The 20,820-nt window shown below is 40.0% G+C and overlaps 1 protein-coding gene across 1 annotated transcript in view; it reads right to left on the bottom strand.

Annotated features, from left to right (window-relative positions):
* The window catches only part of DERA (deoxyribose-phosphate aldolase), a 54,164-nt gene that overhangs the window by 11,745 nt on the left and 21,599 nt on the right, over positions 1-20,820 (bottom strand). The window contains exon 6 of the mRNA XM_064459179.1: positions 16,473-16,601. Within this exon, the coding sequence (XP_064315249.1) occupies positions 16,473-16,601 (129 nt within the window). The remainder of the gene's footprint in view (positions 1-16,472; positions 16,602-20,820) is intronic.

Genomic DNA, 20,820 nt, shown 5'->3' with positions numbered 1-20,820 from the left:
AGATGTGGCTGTTCCATCAGCTACCAGAATACCTGAAGAGTAAATTGGAAGGGAGTAGAAGAACCACAAACAACCAAAAAAGCATGGATAGTGTGCTAGTTGTAAGAGTAGCTGTAGCACCTGTGTAAAATCTAGTGGAAGTGCTCCACAGCATGCGTGGAGGCACAGAGCAGCTGACCTGCTCCCTCTCATTGCCACCACCACCACCATCTCCACAATTACACAGTGGCTACCTACAAAAAAGGCAGCCACATCTTTCAACACCTCCTTCGAATCTTTGCTGCAAAGATAGTGATGGCTGAATTCTGCAGATTGCCCTAATGTCCAAAAGTCATCATTTGCATTAAAAAAAAGCTAAAGGTTATAAAATAACATATTGTCTCTGTACAGGAATATGGATGAGGCCAGGGGCCCAGAGGGGGATGGTGACTTTCCCTGCTTTGGCAGAGTGTTAGTGACCCGCATACAGCAGCTAAAGGCATGATGGATGTCTGAGAAGGAACCATGACATTATTCTCATCGGTTTACCAGTAACACACAGGCTGCTGATGTAACGGGTTGTTGCTCCATTATGAAGCAACATAAAGGTTGGCCTCTCCTTTCAGATTAGAAGCAGGCACTCAGGTTCTCAGCACTGAGCCACATGCTCCTGCTGGCCTGGGTGAAAAAGCAAAATGCTGTGGGAGAAACTAGACTTGCTTTGAGAATCTCACCCATTAAGTTTCCTTTACAAACACTGAACTGCATTGCATCATTTATTTGTTCACACTTAAACTAATCTAAGCAATGATAAACTATCCTAAACTGTGATATAATTAAAACAGCACTGATCTAGGTCAGGCTTTTTCCCTTTTGGCATTCTTGGGTTTGGATCAATACATCTCAGTCTCTCAAAATGTTGTCCAGTACATGACATATTACAGACTGAGGCTAAAACCCTGATATATCTACCAGTAATAGCACTGCAATTTGGAAGAGAATAATAAATATGCATGACTGCTTAGAATCACAGCACTACATGGCATATTGCATACCATGTTTTAGCAACCACATTTAGCTTTGTGCTTTTTAATGTTGATAGCAGCTATGAAACAAATATGTTAACATTAAAACTCAGGTATGGTTACATATTGTCTATTAGCTTGTAACAAAATTACTCAAATTGAAGAAATAGCTGTTTAAAATCCATTTGGAAATACTCCACACTGAACAAAGCAAGTAGAAAATCAGTCTACTTTATCAGAAAGGTGCTATGAATTTTAAAGATTTTTTTAAAATACATACATAATACAGCCAAAATCATGACACTTCAATGTCATTTTGAGTGTTTTTCAACACCTCATGATAAAAGCAGTTTAAGATTCTGTTCTGAGTCTAACCCAGAGAAAGGCAGGATTGATTTTTGAGATTTGAAAGTCATGTCTTAATGCCACAGTCAGAATCTGTCCAGCATCCAGCCTCTTTGTCATGCAGAGGACAAACGGCCCCTCTTCCACACTGTTCCCTACACATAAAAAGGCAGCTGGCACAGGTGCAGGCTTCAGTACTGGGGGGATTTCCAGCATCAAAGGCATTTCCCAAAAGCACTTTGTGGCCAATGTCAAGATTTTGGCTTTGCCTGGAAAAAATACAAGGTGCCAGATTTCACCAGACTCATCTGTGATGTGCGTGTTTCCTCCTGGCTTTTACAAATCAGGGAGAATAAGTTACTTAGGGGCTGACATAGAGGGCTGAATATTCCACTTCCAGTAATCACGTGATTACTAGGAAAACGTTAGGCACTTTTAGTTTAGTTTTTGTGATACTTGAAAATCTTCAATACAGTCAACTTACGAACATGTAGATTCTATCATGGACTTCCTGGGTGCAGGTGTTGGGCATCCTCCTGATGCAACAAATATCCAAAGGGTAACAACACCCTGGAAGGCCTTACCTACACATAAGGCTGCATAGTAAAATGGCAAGCTATGGCTGTTTTTAAAAGATACTGATCTTACTCACAGCTAGTGCTTCCCAGAAGTTTTTGCCCCTCAGAGTGTTTACCTCTGTTTTTCCCCACTTTGATAATTTGACATCTGGCAAAACTGCAAAAGCTCACGTGCATAGGCTGCAATGTGGGCGAGAGCTTCCAGGTACTGACAGATGTTTTCACCACTGTCAGTAGGTTGTTTTACAAGGTTTCTAGCTCTTCAGGTGGCCTGAATACCAAAAAGCCTGCCAGTCCCCTTCAATAAAAAACCAACCAAAACCCCTGGCTGTGCAGCCACACTCCAAGCAGGAGGCACCTCTCTGCTGGGGGTCAGGGAAAGACACACTTCTTGTTTTTTAAGAAATCTTTTTTCACCCCACTGTATTATTAATGATGCTTACATGGCAAAACTAACAATTTTATTTCAAAGGGATGGTTTATGAAGGCTTGTTGCTGATAAATTCAGTCGGGCTTTTCTGGCATAACAATCTACTGAGCACTACTTTAAAAAATGAAGGAAATCAAAAAGACCCTTAAGCACCGTCAGAAATAGGCAGCAACTCATAAAAACGTATTTAATATGCTGGGGCATTGTTTCTCCACCTCCATTTGTCTACAGCATGTGTGCTGATGTGGTCACAGACCGCAATCATGGTGAGCATCTCAAACCAAAAGTACCAACAATCTGATTAAACAACTGCCAGGGTTTTTTGGTTAAAAATAATTGAAACTGATACAGAAATGCACATTTTGTTAGTCCACTAGCAAAACGAAGATGATATTTCAATCTTCAAATCTGTATTTTATATATAGGCTTTATATTGTTAAAAACCTGCACTAAATATATATTATCATTTTATACTTTGGCATTCCACTTTTTTTACTGGAATACTGTGAATGAAAGAAATTGAGTATCAAACTCTCTTTGTGTTAGAGGTATATATATCCTCATAGGTATTTAGTGGCAAGTTATTAAATGTCACTATTCATTGAGGCAGTACATTTTACGTCTTTCTTACAGAAAAAAACCCCTCTATCTAAAGTTTGTAGCTCTGCATGGCAATATTTCAGAGCCTCACTTTGGTATCAATGGCTTCTTCATCCACACTTACATGTTCAGAAATAGAAGTGCTCAAGCAAAACATTACATGTGTTTTACCGCGTTGTCACTTGCCAAACTGCAGTGGTAGCGATGGTGTCACCATCACACTAGGAAGCATGACCGCCTGGTCTATACCTTTCCTTCTGTAATCCTAAGCTTCTGACATAAATAGCAAAAAGTTGCAGTATTGTCTCTCCATTTCAGCTTGGTCCTAAGCATGCTCTGTTTAAGGTCATACAGAGCATAACAGTAAGCAAAGCTACCCAAGGCTCCATGCCAAAGAAACAGATATTTGATGTGAACAGACAGACTCCAACCCGATAAAAGTAAAGCCTTGCAAGACCCACACTTTTAACTCTGACTTTTAACAATATCTAAATAAGTATTAATACGTCCTGTAGTGACTCCAATTATTGAGCGTCAGAAGTGGGCTTGTGAGACATACTACCATGTTTTGTGTTTCACACGTAATCTGAAAGAAACCTATGAAAGTTTAAACATGATCTGTGGGGGTTTTGTTTTTAATAGCAGTCACTTTTAATTAAGTAAATCTTGATCATGCCATGAGACTAAAAATCAGGAATTTTAAAAACCTGTCTCTCGGTTCTCCTCTCCCCACCATCCCGACAGCAATTCGTACATTTCAATAAAGCAGCTGTTTTTCACAGATACTGAATCACAGCTGCAGTTACGAGGAATTATGTGCTCACCACTTCTCTACATCAAATCACATGCAAAGATATCTAATAAGTATTTACATTGAAAGACATCGGTGTGAAGTAGAGTATAGCAGTGTTGCATATCCCTTATCTATCAACTAAGCACAGAATTCACTTTGCTAGACATCTTCTGTAGAGTGCTTTTAGGCCCACAGACATTAGCCCAAAGCAAAAACGCATTGTCTCCGTTTAATTACCTATCTTTTCAAACTTACTGTGATCAAAATGACTGAGTTAAACAAAATGGTTGCTAGTAACAGGAGACCGTTGTTAGCCAGCAAGCTAAGGTGGGTGTACGTGCAGAGAGTTCAGAAGAAAAAAGATGCTGCTGCATGCTGTTTGCTTCTCCAATGTGAATTTATAAAGGGGAGTGAAAGTGCAATATCAAGTGAATTAGCAAGAATTAAAAGGATTAAAATCCCAGGAACCAATGAGATCCAAGAGAAATGGAAAATGGATTCAGCCCTAAAAAGATAAAATTATTTAACAACTTATTAAAACAGTTCATCATTCTAATTAAAATCCAAGTGCCTAGAAAAAAGTGGCACCAGAAAGGTAATTATTTATGAGGAGACTTTAAAAAGCCATTTATTGTGAATTTGGGAGAGAAGTGGCCCGAAAGAGTTGGTAGTAAAAAGAAATTGTTTGTTTAGTCATAAAACTTATTTTGGTCTAGCATACCACTAAGAATCCCTAACATCTGCTCAATGGCAGCTGTAAGTAACATTAGGAACACTCAGTCAATTTATATCTTTCCTTTTTATTAAAAAATAAACAGGTCTTTTTAAATTATTCACTAGTAAATTAACATAAAAATCAGCACTGTAGCAACTCACATTTTGTGGAAAGACATCTGCAAGCTTTGTATGATCACAATGATCATACATTTCACTGACTACTTTACTTTTTATGTGATGACCCACCTAATTTACCAAAGGAAAACGTAGAAAACCTACAAACCATACCAGAGTCACGGCCGTGAATAATACAGAATGCATCACTGATACCTCAAATGCCATATTAGTTGCCTCCTTCAAACCTGAACGGATTCTGTTCTTAGCTTCCCTTGGCTTTCCACCATTTAAAAATCCCACTCAATCTCAGATCCTCTCCTGCTTCTGTCTTTCAGGAACCAGACATTAGACAATAACCTCAACTGGCAGAACCCTTCTCTGAATTATTTCTGAGTCACAAAATGCAGCGGTGCTACTAATTAATAATTATTTGTTCTTATCTGCAGCATTTTCATGCAGAGATTGTGAAGTGCTCTGCATGTTCCTGTGTTTCGCTCCAAAACTGTGCTCTTAAGACAGCAAAAAAGGCACAGGGAACCCTTCAAACATAACCCCTCACTAACACTTTTTTTTTTTACTTAATCTCATGAACATTTCAGCAGAAAAATGTATTACTTTATTCCTAGGTTTCTCTCCTGCCTTCAGTTCTTACTTCCTAATACAAGCAAGTCCCTGAAAATGAACTCGCCAAGTTGTTCAAAAGCACGGAGTAGCTCTGTTTATTTTACTTGCATTTTTTTGTTTTACTTCTAAGCAACAAACCAGCATTTCCACAGTACACTCTGGAGACAGTTAGTTTAAAACTAAGTGAGCTGTAATTCTAACCCAGGCACCAGAAATAGCTGGAAATGGCATCATTACAATAGCACAGGGTCCATCCAGCTGAAGTGCTCGGAGGAGCCTGCCTTGAAGCTGCAACTGTGCAGCAACTGGCAACCAAGCAAACTGCTGTGAAGCTAAATTTGTTTGCATCCAGAGTAGCTGCAAACACAGTACCTGATTACAACATAAATGTAACCAGTTAGCTATCAACAGCACTTATATGGTATCTTGTTATCAGAGAACCACCTGAAAATGCTACCCCTCTTCTTCCTGGGAACTAAAAGTCATGAGAAACATGGCACCCCCCTCCACCACACTCCACCAAGCTGCTTTCTCATCCTAGGGCTTGGATTCTTTTCAAAGCTCCATTTATGCATAAGGCTTTGTTTCCTTTGAGCTCTCTACACATCCCTTTTCCAGGACCAGTGGGAAGGAGGCTTTTGAAGATATATGATTCATAATCTTGTATTGCATAATTTAAGTTTAATGTGCTGCACAGAATATGGAACATCATCATCTGTTTCCTTTTTGGTCCATTAGGGATGAATTAACACATCTTGATAACCCACAAGACTTCACCTCTGCAATGTTTGGGATAGGCTGGTAAACTAAACATTGGATTGGCAGTGTAACTGGAAGGAAGGCTTTTTGCTTAAGAAAGAGTCCCCGCATCATCAAGGAGGAATCTTTTCTACATCTTAGATTCAGGAAGAACTCAACTTAAGAACTCAGCTGCAGTTGTACGCTGCAGGGAAATCACTTTATAGCACAAATGCTAGAGGGGAAGAAACATCAAAGGTGCAAATGACAATCAGATGTCAGATCCCTGTTGACTTGCCATGAAGACTATGGACTTTGCTGTCATTGCCTTTGAAAAAAATTCTCTCAAAAGCAGGACTATTACACACAGGTCTGGGAAAGCTATTGTCTCTCGTAACTACAAAGTAAGCATAGTCAGAAATTAGAAATTGCCTTATCTGAAAGATGCTGCAATTAAACACTACCATTTCAGAAAAGGACTTAAAAATCTATAAATCAGGATAATTTCCCAGGGGATGAAATTCCAAAGTATAGTATCAAAGAAAAGAATATCTTCCGTTCTTTTCAACATCTTCCCAACATGGTTTGCACTTTGGCAACACATATCAAAGGAGCACAGGAAGCCTGGGAGACGGGCTCCAAGTAACCCAGGTACCTGCCAAGGAAATTCAAGTCCCTTTGTGCAACTCACCAAAACACTGCAAGCAACCACAGAGGCAAGCTGGAAAAAGCCATGCAGTTCTCTTTCCAAACACCACTGAAATGAGCACATTCCTGAAGAATATTACTATATCCTCTGGTCATATTCTGATAGAAATGTTTCCCTTTGAGAAAAGACTGAAAAAGTCTATTTAGAAGACCTTTTAAATTCTGGTTAAAAACTTCTGTTTGTAAGGAAGGGAAAATGTTAAGCCCAAGCATAAATGTTTGCATTTGCATAGGCAGTTCTGTTCAGCTCAGTGAGGAATGTGCTTGTAGCACCACGCGTCCTGGCAGTCAGCTTGGGTATTCAGCCTGTTTCTCTGCACTTAATGATGTAACACTTTGAAATACAGCGTCGGCACCATTAGAACACCATCTATTCCAAGAGGGTGGATGTCTTTATATTGACCTCAGTGAGTTTTCACATCCAGTTTGTCAGTAAGGAAACTATCCATAACCTCCTACGGCAAACTTCTTGTTTCGTATGACTCATTTTTGTCCTGCTTTTATGTCTCAATATGTATTTCACTTACGTTTGTCTCCATCTCTTATTACGCTTCTTTGTTTTCCATGGCATTTCTGTTCCTTATGATTAAAAGGATTTATTCAAATGAGTGTCCATAGCGTTTTAAAATAACCTGTTGATGTTCAAGATCATATATTCCTAGTGTATTTTTCCATTCAACGTCTTTCTCTTTAGAAGTCTAATTTCACAATTCTGCTTTCATGAGCATATACCTTCAAATTAGATAGGCATGATCACTAGGCCCTAACACCTTAAAAAGCAACAAAAAAATCCCAGGACCTACAGTCCTAAAATCATGCTTAGTTCATTTCCATGTCCATATTAAGTGTCTGTTATGGGACTGGATTTTCTAACTAGTGTTCCTACTTGCAATTTCTTTAAAGATACTTTAATATTTCATAAGCCAATTTTGTATAATTGATAGATACAGTAAATTAAATATTTATTTCTATTTTTCACTGGTTTAGTCGAATTTAACACCTGCTGCTAACACAATAAAAAACAACCTGAAATAACAGAGAAATAAATAGCACCCTGTACGTCTATTGATTTTACATAATATTTCCATGTTTTAAAATTGCATTCTCTCAAACCATTACCTCCAATACCGGAGCTTCACAGATGCAAAGTTTTTTGCTATGAAGCCGTGTTATTTTGATGGCATGTTTGACTAGAACTATTCACTGTGCAACGATTTCTGAGTCTGAGGTGATATGAAACTTCAGAAGTTTTAACTCAAATTCTAACGAATTATTTAACATAGAAACAAGGTTTCATTCATGGAGAAAATTAACGCAACAGGGGTGTCTTCTCACCTCTCTGCATCAGTTGTTATAAATTGAAAGTATACCATTTAGATATTCCTTAATTAACATGCTTTGCAAAGATCTCAAATATCGGCAGAAGAAAAATGCTATTCAGGCATTTAGAATAGTTTGTTAATAGAAGGTTGACCCCTCTCAGCAGGATGTTATACTGTCAATACCTGCCTATTCTTTGTAATCTATTATTTCACAACCAGTTTCAAAGGTTGAAGCATAAAGAATAGCCACTTTTTTAGAGGTCAAGAAACAGAAATCTGCAGATCAGGGTTCAAACCCTTCTCTGAGATCCAGTGACAAGTCCTGGGATTTACATATGGAAAAACAGAGAAGACAACAGAGTTGTCAAAGGCAAAGACAAGTTAGGAGCCACTCTGCTGTCTTGAACAATCCTACCCCTCTTCTGGCTTCCTGACCTAACTTGGTATTCCTCTGGTGAGAGGTACTTGGAAATAGCACTGTTCCTATTTGTAAACAGGGCGGGTAGAGGGTCAAGCGGTATCATGGATAATTCAAAATCAAATAAACAGGTCCAGAGCTGATGGATGTCATCCGTTTTACACTGGTATTTCTTCTTTGACTTCCGTAGAGGCTGTATATTGCTATTTTCTGATTACAGTAGAACACCGTTAATCGAACACACATTTCACAAAATTAGCAAACTGTGTTGCCAGGCACCCTGGTATGACAAATATGAACGGCCCCAGATAACTATCTTCCCTCAGATATGGCTGTATAGGCTAGCGCACAGTTCAGTAAGCACATAAATAAATGCATAACAAAATGTGGCATCGCATGCACGTCTGGGTTTCTAGCTTAACAAACTGCAAACAAATGAGGTTTTACTGTATACACTCCAACTCTGTTCTCCCTTCACAGACTCTTTGTACCTTTTTTTCCCCCCCAACATCCCTGTTTCTCTTATGTATTACTTCTGTCCTCTACTTATACAGGGTTCTATATAGGGTTCTGTGTCTCTCTTGACTTTACTGAAAAGACTTTTCATTAGAGCCTGCCCTAGTGTTTCTTAACCACTTTCCATTCCTTCACTTCTGATTTCCTACACATACATTATTGAGTTCCAGACAGATTTTAAGTCTCATTTTGCATTCCTTCAAGCTCTGCTTTACTCAAGCCCAACTTTTTTTTGTGTAACTGCTCCTTGTATGGACTCTCATCAGTAATTCAAACCTGAGGATATTGTGATTGAATTATTAGAACTTTTCAACTCCAAGCTTATCTATCATGCCTACATTATTTCTAGTTATTAGCTGCAGTATCACTGTTAAACTTGTAGGCAATTACATCATTTAAGGGAGAAGCCTTGTACTGCCTTACTGAGCATGCAGCTATCTGCATTTTTATACTAGTGACTTTTTTATTTCGCCCCACTCTGTACCAGAATAAATGAGATCACTTGTTCCTGTACAGACCTCTTTTAGATGGGTTAGAGTTAAAGGCTTTCCATATTGCCAAAACCATCTTTTGATCTAACTCCTAAACCAAAAAAATTTTTAGTCCATAATTCAAAATTTTGAGATAGACCACCTCACTCTGATCTGCTCTGTGTCTTCATTTTCCACAGTGTTTTGTGCTTGTTTCTTGCACTAAACTTTCAGTGATGCTTACTGGAGCTCTGCACATGCAGAACAACTGCAGACTATGCAGAATGCAAGACATCTGCTGCAGCAAACAGACAGGGAAGTTATCAACTACTAATGTAATTCCATACTGTTAATTACTGTCCTGATGAGCCTCTTACAGCAGCCAACTGCAACCACTTCTACATATTCAAGACAGTAACCAAGGCTATGTTCCTAAAACGACATACAACATGCATCTGCATGATGCAAAGACTGAAGTAGTACAAACTCTGCAAGTCCAAATTAATCTAAAAATTCTGAAGGAATGGGTAGATCTTTGGACAAATGAGGTATTGTCTGCATGCATACAGACAGAAGAGAGCTGACATAAACATCGCTTTATGCACTCTCAGTAAACTGACAGAAATTCAGAAATGTGCTCATGCCCCCACTAGGTCTAATCTGTACTGCCAGAAGATCACAGCCACAGGAAACTGGGATTATTCTATACCATTTGACACCACAGGTGGGAGAACTCTCTCTGCACTGTGCTTTGTTCTCTGAAGACAAGCAGACACAAGAATACGCTGCATTTCAACATCTACCTTCCCCAGCCAGTGAGCACAGCTCAGCCAGGCTGGAACAGTAAGCAACGCCCGTCACACCTTGGACTCAGTCTTAGACTCCTGCTTGGTAGGAGGGAGCAGAAACCACCACCACTGTGACCGAGAAAGCCTTAGTCACCAGCCAGGCAGTAAGCCCTCTTCCTACACATTTTGAAGAGTAAGGACGTACTAGTTTGTCCCCAGCCCTAAACTGGACCGCTGGACCAGAGCTTAAGATCATCTGTCACCCTGGAAAGCACTTGGAGTCAGTTCACATGTGTAGAAAGGCACCGCCAATATTGACCCAGTCAGCTTTTAGAAGATGACAGCCATGCATTGCCCCTGATTTCTAATGGACCTTTTACAGTGTAAACTGTACCCTTTACAGATACACTGTAAACTCAGTACAGTTGGGTTTATTTCACATGTGTAGAACGAGGCACAAATTGAAATCTTGTTTTATATGTGTTACCAAGCCTCCTCCCTTGGTTTGCCTTTCATCTGGAAATGTTCTGGGCCCTAATAACTGACTGACTTAGTATCAGATTACAGCTGAAGTTGTAGACACATAATTAAACCAAACAGATCTCAGCTTGACTTTTGACTTGTCTGGTATGATCTTTGTCTCATACTTTAGAGGGCAGTTGTGAGATTTATTCTGCTAATGTCTGTATGTGCTTTGAAGACATAAAGTGCTATCTAAGAGCCAAGTATTATTACTTATTCAGTAGTCCTGTTTCCTGTGTTAGTAGGATTTGTGCAAAGCATGCCTAGCTTTTCAGTCAAATTTTGCTGGCTTGGTTTCCTTTCTTCTCTTTTATTTTTCATTAAACATTTGCTTGGTAGAAGTTTTGGATCACAGTAGTCCACATCCAGCAGTAGGAAATTAATCTCTTGCACTTAGACAGCTGCTAGCATGTTTACAGCCACACCACCTAACCCTGCTCAGAATAAACCTGTGCAACACAGTGCTCAAAACAATAACAGCTATTGGTACCTTAGAATTTGTCTTCCCCTTATTCATGCTAAAAATGGATCTTCAGCAATATTAATGACAGTATGAAAACCTTATTTAGAGCTGGGGGCAAAAGCTTTGTGTAGCCAGGCATTATCCTGTGATGTTCCAACCTACATTTCTCGGACTCTCTTCTTATAATCATTAAACTGTTATATCTTTTCTTAATTTAGGGCTAGGCTTTTGTGCAGTGAGATGTTCCAGTCTTCAGAATTTTTGAGGAAACCTCTTCATGGCTACTCCCATGTCCTGAGTTTTCTTTGCTGGAACATTGTTGCACTGCTCCCTGCTTTTAAAGACAAAGACTGAACGCTACAGCCCGCAGCCAGTTTCTCTGAATCCAGTACAAGATCAGCCCATTTATGCCTTTAGAGTTTTGGTAAGGTTTGCTGTGGAAATGATAAGCGTTTATTAACTGGAACCACTCCTGTAAGGCAGAGTGAATCCTGGGAGGACTGATAGTGGGCTCTCCTGAAAACTGCAAGAAACAGCTTTTCTTCACTGTTTGGCTATACTATTTCTGTTCACTTTGGAATGAAGAGTATCAAGGCATCTAAAAGAATTCCTGCTTCACATTCCATGCATATTAATTTTCTTCTTCTAATGTACCAGCGTCAGAGACCTTATTACCTCAGCCATCTTCTGCCACTTTTTGCAGGGTTTTCTCCTGGTAGAGACTTGAGATGTTAGTTTGTTTTAGCAGTAATTCATTCCCTTTCTAAATTCAATTTTTACATGAGTCAGTACCTCAACTTACAAATTATTTGACCTAAGAAAAAATTGTTTTAAACCCATACATTTAGTAGAGATACAGAAGAACATACATCACACCTTCCTGATCTATCCACAGGTACTCTTTTAAATGTATATTTAATGAAAATAAATATCTTTCATATATCACTGCTGTCTTTCCCCTAGCTCCCCAAAGTGTGATGTAGAAGGAGCCGTACTGCCAAGACCAGCTTTCACAGTTAAAATGACACAGATGAAGTCTTCACTTTTAAAGTACATATACTTAATCACTTCCTCTGCCTCGCCCCAAGTCTGCATATCTTAATGAATATGAATTCTTATACAGAACAATGAAGTTTCTGTAATTACACAGTATGGTTAAAACATGATTTTCCAAAATAAAAACCTTATATATGACTGAAATATGCAGTTAGGTCATCCACACCTTTACTGAAGCATTCCTATCCCACTGAAAGTTCATCATCTTTCCCTTCCTCGTCTGGCTTCCTTGGCAGTTTCTGATCTTTGTGTCAAAAAATAAAAACTAAAAAATGGCCTACTTCTCATAAAACAACTGTGTACAAGACCTGTTTTTCAAAGCCATTCAACCACAATGAAGAAACATAACATAGTTCCCCCTGGTATGGGGGAGTCAGGAGCTCCCATTTGTGTTCTTCAGACTGTTTATTCCAAGAGGCTACAAAGACACAGATTTGAGTGTCTGCTGTAGGTGACTTACACAAGTATACACCAGCCAGTGAAAACTGCTGATTAGTTTGCTCTACTCATTGTCTGGAAGCTGTCTGGTAGAGTCGAAGATGCAGTCAGTTTCCCTTGAGAAGCCCACGTACTCAAACCACAATCAATACTTCAAGAAGCTCAAGAACCAATGACCAAAAGTTCCCTGTTCAATACTGGTATTTTCTCTCCATCAGCTTTCCAAAAACAATGTGCTCCTTCGGTGGTGACACGGAGCCTCTGATGTGCAATCCCACCTGCCATTATGCCCTCCTTAGCACTTGCATAGATTATTCTTGCCAGGTGAGTCACTGTCCTTCGAGGGCTGTCAGCCTCTTTCACTCAAAAACAGGTTCTCAAATATTCCAGAAGAATTTTTAGCATGTCAGCCAAGTCTGGAAAGGTGTGGTTAGGAGAATTTAAGAGAACTGGGTGCCTGCTCCCATTCTGATGTCTTTCTCCTTATACACTGTGCTAGAGAAGGAAGAAAAAGTAGTCATGGTAGTTTGGAGGTACTATTTCAGACACAGGAGAAGTCAAGTGCCACTGCTTCAAATAAAGGTAAATTATTCTCACACCTCACTGTGAAGCAACACTTTTTCCCAAGTTCTGGCAGGTGCAAGCATTAACATCCTGCACACAGGCATGTTGTACAAAGCACCGTTTCTACAACTGGCCTCCACCTCCAGTGCACTGCTGGGATCTGCACGTCTCACTGGGCTCAGCCTCACTCGCTGGTGTGCAGTGAATGGCTTCCACCGAGTCCTGCAAGGGTCTGTGATTCAGAGCAGAGACGTTTGCCTATAGAAGCAGCCTAGGCAATCTGCTTTGAATATAAAACTGCATGGGCACACCACCTTAAAATCTTAAAATCCTAGCCAACGCAGAGGTGTCCATTTTTTGACCTTTTACATTCCTTTTCAAGCCTGTGCAGCTAGCCCCACATCATCCAGCGGCTGAACTCCCACCTGCTAGCTGAATCAGACTAAATGTAACAAGCTGTGGTTCCCAGCATACAGCAACAATTCTTCAAGCGAGCACAAGCAAAACTGTATAGAAATTTGGGGAAATTATTTGAGAGACACACCTGGGTTGTATTCCCTGCTCAGTTAATTGCTTTGTGCAATGCAGAGCAACTTTATCAGGAGGGACTGAGATCCTTAATGGCAAATACACTGTAAAATTGACGTTTGTGTGGGAGAAGAACCTCAGTCAGAGAGACCAAGCCCCAGACATCCCAGGCAAGCTTTTTAACCACAGAGCTAGTGATAAATTAGCACTGTGTTACTCTCTCAGCCTTCAGTGTCTCACAAATGAGACGCATGGGAAATACATATATATTTTTTATATATGTTAGAACACACCTAGTGGCTCTGTGCTTCAGAACCTAGGTGAACGTGTGCATGCTCAGCAATGGCAATATAAACATCTGTAAGGCTACGATTTTGCGCTCACTACGTGCTGGGCTTACATCATGCACTGTGAAGTGCAAACAGCTTAAGGACTGCAGGCCATGTCCTCAGTTGCACTGATACAGTTGCAGGCAAAGCAAGGCTGTAAACCAGATTGTTGAGGTGGTGACCATTAAAAAAAAAAAAACACCAAACAGTGCCAACCAATTAAAAAAAAGGCAAACAAAAAAGCCCACAACAAAGTAGTTATCCCTTTTCTGGAGTAATTTTCAACCATATTACTTTGAAAGCTCAGTTTACAATGCAGCAAGACAAGTACTTCTAACGGCAGGGCTGAAGGAGCAGCAAATTTTCGTGCAGGAGCAATTGGCCAGCAAGAGCAAAGACTTCTAAAGACAGTTTTGCAGTTGAATCCACTATACTGTGTAACTCACTTCCCCATATAAAACTAATCACTGGAGTCAAGTTTATCAGGGGTGTTGCTTTCTTATCTTCAGATAAAAATTGTCAGGGCCTGCCGTGCCCAGAAGATAATCTAGTTTTTTTCTTTCTTTCTTTTAAATCATGGCACCAGTTGAAAAAAAAAAAAAAAAGGATACTAAAGCTAGAATTCAAACATACTGTGCCAAATTACTTTCTCCCCAAAATGCTAAAAATATGCAGATCAAACAAAATTCAACTGGAATTCGAGGTTCTCAGCAGTTCTAACAAGTCCGAGTCTGAAAAACTGGCCCTCAATATATGCACATAGGGCACCAATAAGTTCTTATTTTTGCACCTACCCACAAAGAAAAAGCAAGAGACTGAAATAAGGGAATTACTGCACATATTCAGATGGATAGCTATCTTGTAAAATGAATAACTATGCAAGGAAAATCATTAACAATAGAGCCATCTGCTGTTTTTTCAAAAAAACTACACCAGCAGAAATGTGAAAATGTTAAAATGCTTTACAGCCTGATTTTTTCACCACTCCATGTTACAAAAAGTGATCATAACGATTAGTACATCAGTTTAAATGACAGGAAATGTGTATTTCTTACACCTCTTCTAATTAAAAGTATTATTTACTGGCCTAATACTGATCTGTAACTCATGATACTAATTGTCATTGTAGCTGAGCATGCAAAAAGCCTGAAATGCCTCCCATTCCATTTGAATTAGATAAGCATAGTGTTGTAAAACGAGGCAATGAGGTCAGCAGCAAGTTGAATATTTATTTCATTACTGACAAGACCCTTGTATGATCTTTTTTCTTGTTCTAAAATAAGAAGAAACTCCAGGTCTGAAGAGTTTACAGCAGAAAAAAAAATCAACACAAAAATTATGGAAAGTTTAGAAGACAGACTAACCCAAGTGGTTCTTAATATATCTGTACACTTCTTTCTATCAATATACGTGAAGAGCCCTCTTTCAAGCACAGTGGAGGAAGCAGGTGTCTAGAACAGAGTTCAAATAACATAGCCTTATCAGCCACTTCCTGGTTTTGCATCTTAAAGATGGCATTAAACCACAGACCTAAAATCCTGGTTAAACTAGGAAAAATTGTACCAGCACAGGCCCAAAGCTGTTGAGAGAGTATACTGCTATAAATCTGGGCTCAAATGGGTGCTTTCCTACATTCAGTCTGCAATGGCTATAGTTATGCAAAAATGTAATACCTATAGAATATACGCAGCTCAGGGGAATGTGTTTCTTAGCTGAAAGGTTTAGGATAAAAGACAGACAGGATCAGGTCAGACATAATCGAGTTTTCAAAGACAGGGAAGACCAAAGACCTTTTGAAGCATCAATTAACTGCCGGTAGCAACTGCTACCGCTTTTAAGCGTGCCAGTTAAAACCATTTGTAACTGATCCTGTCCCAGCACCTCCTGGAATGTGTGGTATTCTTCCCCTCGCTGCATGTCCAGTACAGTTCGTTTCCCAAACTGCACTCTCATAGTGGTGGTTAGAAGAAGCGATCGCAAACCAGAAATGAGAGGTCTCAGCATGAATCTTCATGGGAAAGTTCCCCCTGCATTTAAAATAAGCTTACAAGCCACCTACCTGCACCACATCTGTAGTTCACCACAATTGCCTGGATAATATGCGTATCTGCCCAAGTATATGCATCCTTACTAAATATACCAAGGATCAGGCATCTGACAACAAATATTTTTTTCCTACAAGTTTTGTCATTTAGCAGTTTTAAGTGTTAACATTTTGTGCAGATTTTGTGGTTACACAAAACAAGTGTCACTGCGTTACTACACCTGCAACTTCAGTAATTGCTTCATAATAGTTTTTGACCACTATCGGCAAAACTAAATTTTCATAACTACAATTTTTTAAGCTTCATAAATAATATTGCAAAGACATTCTTAGCTTAAAAAGAAAAACACATATATTTACCTGCCATCATAGCTATCATACTGGCTTTGTAGACATTAGCAAGGGACCCCAGTTCACCTGTTGCCAAGATTGTTTTCATATGAGCTTCTCCACAGGCCTCGCGGCACTGACGGATCTCCTCGTAGAGACCTGGAGATAAAAGCATGTGAAAATGATAAAAGTTGTCTGAGAGACATTCTCAAGTATGGCTGTAATTTCCACTTCTGGATTAATTTCCAATCTTATAATTAGTCATAGCACTCAGGAACTTAAGTTTTGTAAGTTCAATAAATTACAAAGGTAATTAACAATGCCACACAGTTTCAGACTTAACTTAATGGCTATTAATGTCAGCTCTCTCAAAACTAAGAATGTGCACAGTTTGCCAAACACTCATGAATACATCAGGAGTAAAAAATGCTATGATAGTCAAGATTGATTTTAAAACAGCTTTTCAACAATAAATATGATAGTACATTCAATCAGTACACAGGGACAGCTATGTTTTCCTGTCCACATCACACCATCTCCCCCTCTGTCCCCTTCAGCCACATTTGCCAAAGGGCTCAGCCTAAAAGACGCCAAAGGTGCAACCAAATTGTCTAATTACAAACACCAGTACCACCTGAGTTACCATGACATATCCCCCTTGGCTTCCAGCTGCCACTCCTGGCACCTCCACATCCCCCTTTGGTCTCATACTGTTCTCCCTAGTACCATGGAACCATCTCAGGAAGCCTCATTATGGAGCTAGACGCCTGTGTTTGGCATCTGAATCCCACTTCAAACTTCCTGAAAATAAGAATTTCCTGAAAAAAATCAACATGGTCTGCTAACATCCCTGGTGATGAGAGACTGAGGCCTGGGATCACGCTCCAAGGACCAGCAAATCCGCATGGATCTGTGTTTACAAACCACCTCAAGTAGTTACATTGCCCACGACGTTACCGAGGACTTGGACTATCCTGTGCCGTGACCTCAAACGGCCCCAGTGAGGGTGAGGGAAGCACTGCGTCAGGAGGTCCAGCCTAGCATGCTGTGGAGCTACAGCTCCGAGGGCAGAGTGGACCCTTGTTTCTGATGCCCACACTTGCCGAGGAAGCCGGCTGGTGTTTGGGAAGGAGGCTGGTCATGAGCCACAGTTATACACACAAGCACTGCCACTCACACTGACACAGACAGCAGGACTGACCTATACAAAGCCTTTTAGATGGGAGATAAAGCAGACCGTTACCTCTGTATCTTCACATCACTTGGAAAACAAAAACAAACCCTGCCTTGGAGTTGCCTCTCCCTCTCCACAGAGAGCTTTGGAGGGTCTCTTGCTATCACCCTGTCTTCTGACCTTCAGCTCTCCTAGGCTTTCATCTCCCAGCAGCCAGCGTCTCTCTGAGACAAACCAGCACACATCCCACCTGCTCACTGCTTCTTCGTGAACTGCCACTCAACCAGCCGCCAGCCACCGGCTGCAGCCACGAAGAAGCAGGGACAGCCAGGACAGGCCAGCATTTGGCTGCTCATGGACATTGTCCAGAGCAGACCACCCCCTCACAAACTCCTGCTTTCGGATCTACAAAGCGTCGTGGCTGGAGGCATACTTACCTTTCTAACAGTTTTATATTTTCACAGATTCAGTAAGGACTGGAATAAATTTGGACATAACGGACTGTGTTTTTTAAAAAAAGGCTAGAACTTGCAGACCTGGTTAGGTAACGCAAAACAGGGAGCACAGGAAATCCCTCTCAACCTTTTTTTTGGTAAAATCCAGCAGTGGTCCTGCAAAATTTTAAACATAGGGAGATTAAAATAGCTAGAAATTATCAAAACACAGCTGTTAGAAGCTGGCCACTTGGGGATGATAAAGACTTATTCAGTGTAAATGGTGGGGAGAAAAGCAGCTCGTACAGTGTACAGTCACCATTTCTGGGATTTGAATTTTTAAAAAAAAAAAAAGACAAAAACTAAGCAAACAGGATCCTTTGCAAGACAGTCCTTTCCATAAATTGTATTCAATCTTTAAACACATAACTGAAAAGTTTGTTTATGGAAGGCTAAAATACAGCTTTTAACAAATCTTTCTTGCGAGACTACATTTTTTCAGCAATACTAGCTTTCTTTTCTCCTCAGTCCTGAAGCAAGACGTGGAATCATACAATAGGGTTTACCAGCTTACGTATGGCTGGACCTCCCCTCCACCCACAACGCTGCTGCATCCCATTGATGCCATCAGCACACCAGGTGGTCAGGGCTGGGATCACTGGGGTGGTCCTCTAAGATGTACTACACACATTACACATTAGTAGACAACTGGCTAATACACTTAGAAAGTCCCTTTATAGACACCAGGCTTCACCTTGTTTCTTACTGTGTACCAAAGGTGTGAATTAATCAGTACCAGCATGCAGTCTAACATGTTTTATTAATCAACTGATGATACTCCAGAAACCTACATCAAATTGAGACTCAAAAAGGAAATACAAAGAACCTGCACTATTTTCTTGTGCATTTGATAACAGTGCTCATCTTAGATCCAAATGCAGTCTCTTTCTGTGGAATGACTCTTTCCTGAAGCTTTTGGAAAGCCAGAGAAAGCAGCTTTCATGTCTGTCTAGTTTCGGTAACAAGAAGAAAAGACTACAGCTTTCTCTACCTTTAAGATACGCCACCAAAAATGTCAAAATAAAATCAACAAAATGTACATTTAGGTTGGATTCCATGAAAAGAAATTATATCCTCATAGCTGTTGTTCACTGGAGTTAGTACCACAGCAATAGCATCTTCCTTATTGTTGGAAGGTACTTTTATATGCAATTAGTGCCAAGATAATTTGACAGAGTCTCACTATCTGACAGCATGCATCAACCCACGGACAGGAGAAATTGAGGATCTTCAATCATCCATGTCTATCGGGTTAGCTGAGGTGATGGAAAAAGTGGGCATACATTAATGGGGCAGGTGTGCAAGTAATAAATACTGCTCTTTATTCAGAGAGCAATTATTGCAGACAAGAGCCAGCATTCATAGGACATTCTCAGCCCTAGAGTAGAAGCACAAATAGAAATGCAACTACTTCTGGGAAAGAGAAAGTTAGCCAAAGCGCTCCAGTCCCGGTACAAGCAGGGGCAGGACAAGTGCAAGAACTTCTTTCAAAAATTAAAAAGACGTTTCAATACTCAGTCAGATTTAAATCAAGACAGAAGTAACTTGATTATCCTAAAACTTCCTGGCAAACGTCTAAAGTATGGGTGGAATTAATCACACTTAATGCGCTCAGTGTTTCAAGGGGTCCTGGGCTGCTTCTGGGACTGCCTGTGCTGCCAAAACGTCCATCACTCAACTGCTCAGTTCCATCAAGCCAATCAGTAGCAGGAGCAGAGCTGGACACTGTGTTTCTGGGAATATCTGCAACCCATGCAAAACACCAGTAACTGACACAGCAGATAGAGCTTCTCTGATTAGCGGTAGTGGCAGGAGGCTTTTGGGAAAAACCTTTATCACAGAAAACCCTGCAGGCCTATTTTCAGCTGTGAGCAAAGAGCACTGCAAAGAGGTTGCAAGAAATTCTCCTTCTGATTGCTAAAAACAGGGAAAAGACAATCAAGAGCTCTCAAAGCAAATGGCCAACACTGTGTAGCATCTTGAACACAGCACCAAGACACCAACACTATCCGTTCTAAAAGATGTCTTATCCATTCTAAAAGATGTCTAAGTCTTAAGCCAGGAAAAACAAGCAAGCAAGCAAACAAACAAATCCAAAACCCAAAGCGAGACAACCTATATAAAATATATTTGGAGCTCGATGCTCACTGATGTAGTCTGAGGTAGCTCCACCAACTCAGCTGTTAAAATGGATATGACATAAGAACTCCTCTACTTTGCACCCACTTACTCAGGATACCTTGCTGCTTTAATGAACTTTAGATCTGCTTTTATAGGATGCATTTATTAAACTAAGAAAAAATCAGATTTTATAGGAACTGAAAAAATACTTTCAGAGCTGTGGTTTTAATTCCACTGTTATAAAAGATAAGTGTTGGACAGTGGCTTTTTTGTAGTTTTCCTAAAAGTCTAACTATTCAGTACAAACATTACATTGATTTTTTTGCAGCTATTAAAATGCACCACAGAAAACGTGCCTCCCCCTAACACATCTCTCAAGCAAACATCCCTGACAATTACTGCTGGCTATAATCTGCCCTAGATTGTCTAGATAGCCTTTTGCTTTGGTCTGCATTTGTCCTAAAAATCACATAATAAAGGGGATAATCCACTTCTCCTACACCGGAAATGAAAATATTAAGGGGGGAAAAAACCCCACAGCTTAAATTTTTATGAAACAGCTCTTCTCCAAAAACATGGTGGTAAAACC

Source organism: Phalacrocorax carbo, chromosome 1 (genome assembly GCF_963921805.1).
Source record: "Phalacrocorax carbo chromosome 1, bPhaCar2.1, whole genome shotgun sequence".
Lineage (NCBI taxonomy): Eukaryota > Metazoa > Chordata > Aves > Suliformes > Phalacrocoracidae > Phalacrocorax > Phalacrocorax carbo.
The sequence above is the reverse complement of the archived record's forward strand: the minus strand, read 5'-3'. Positions and strand labels throughout refer to the sequence as shown.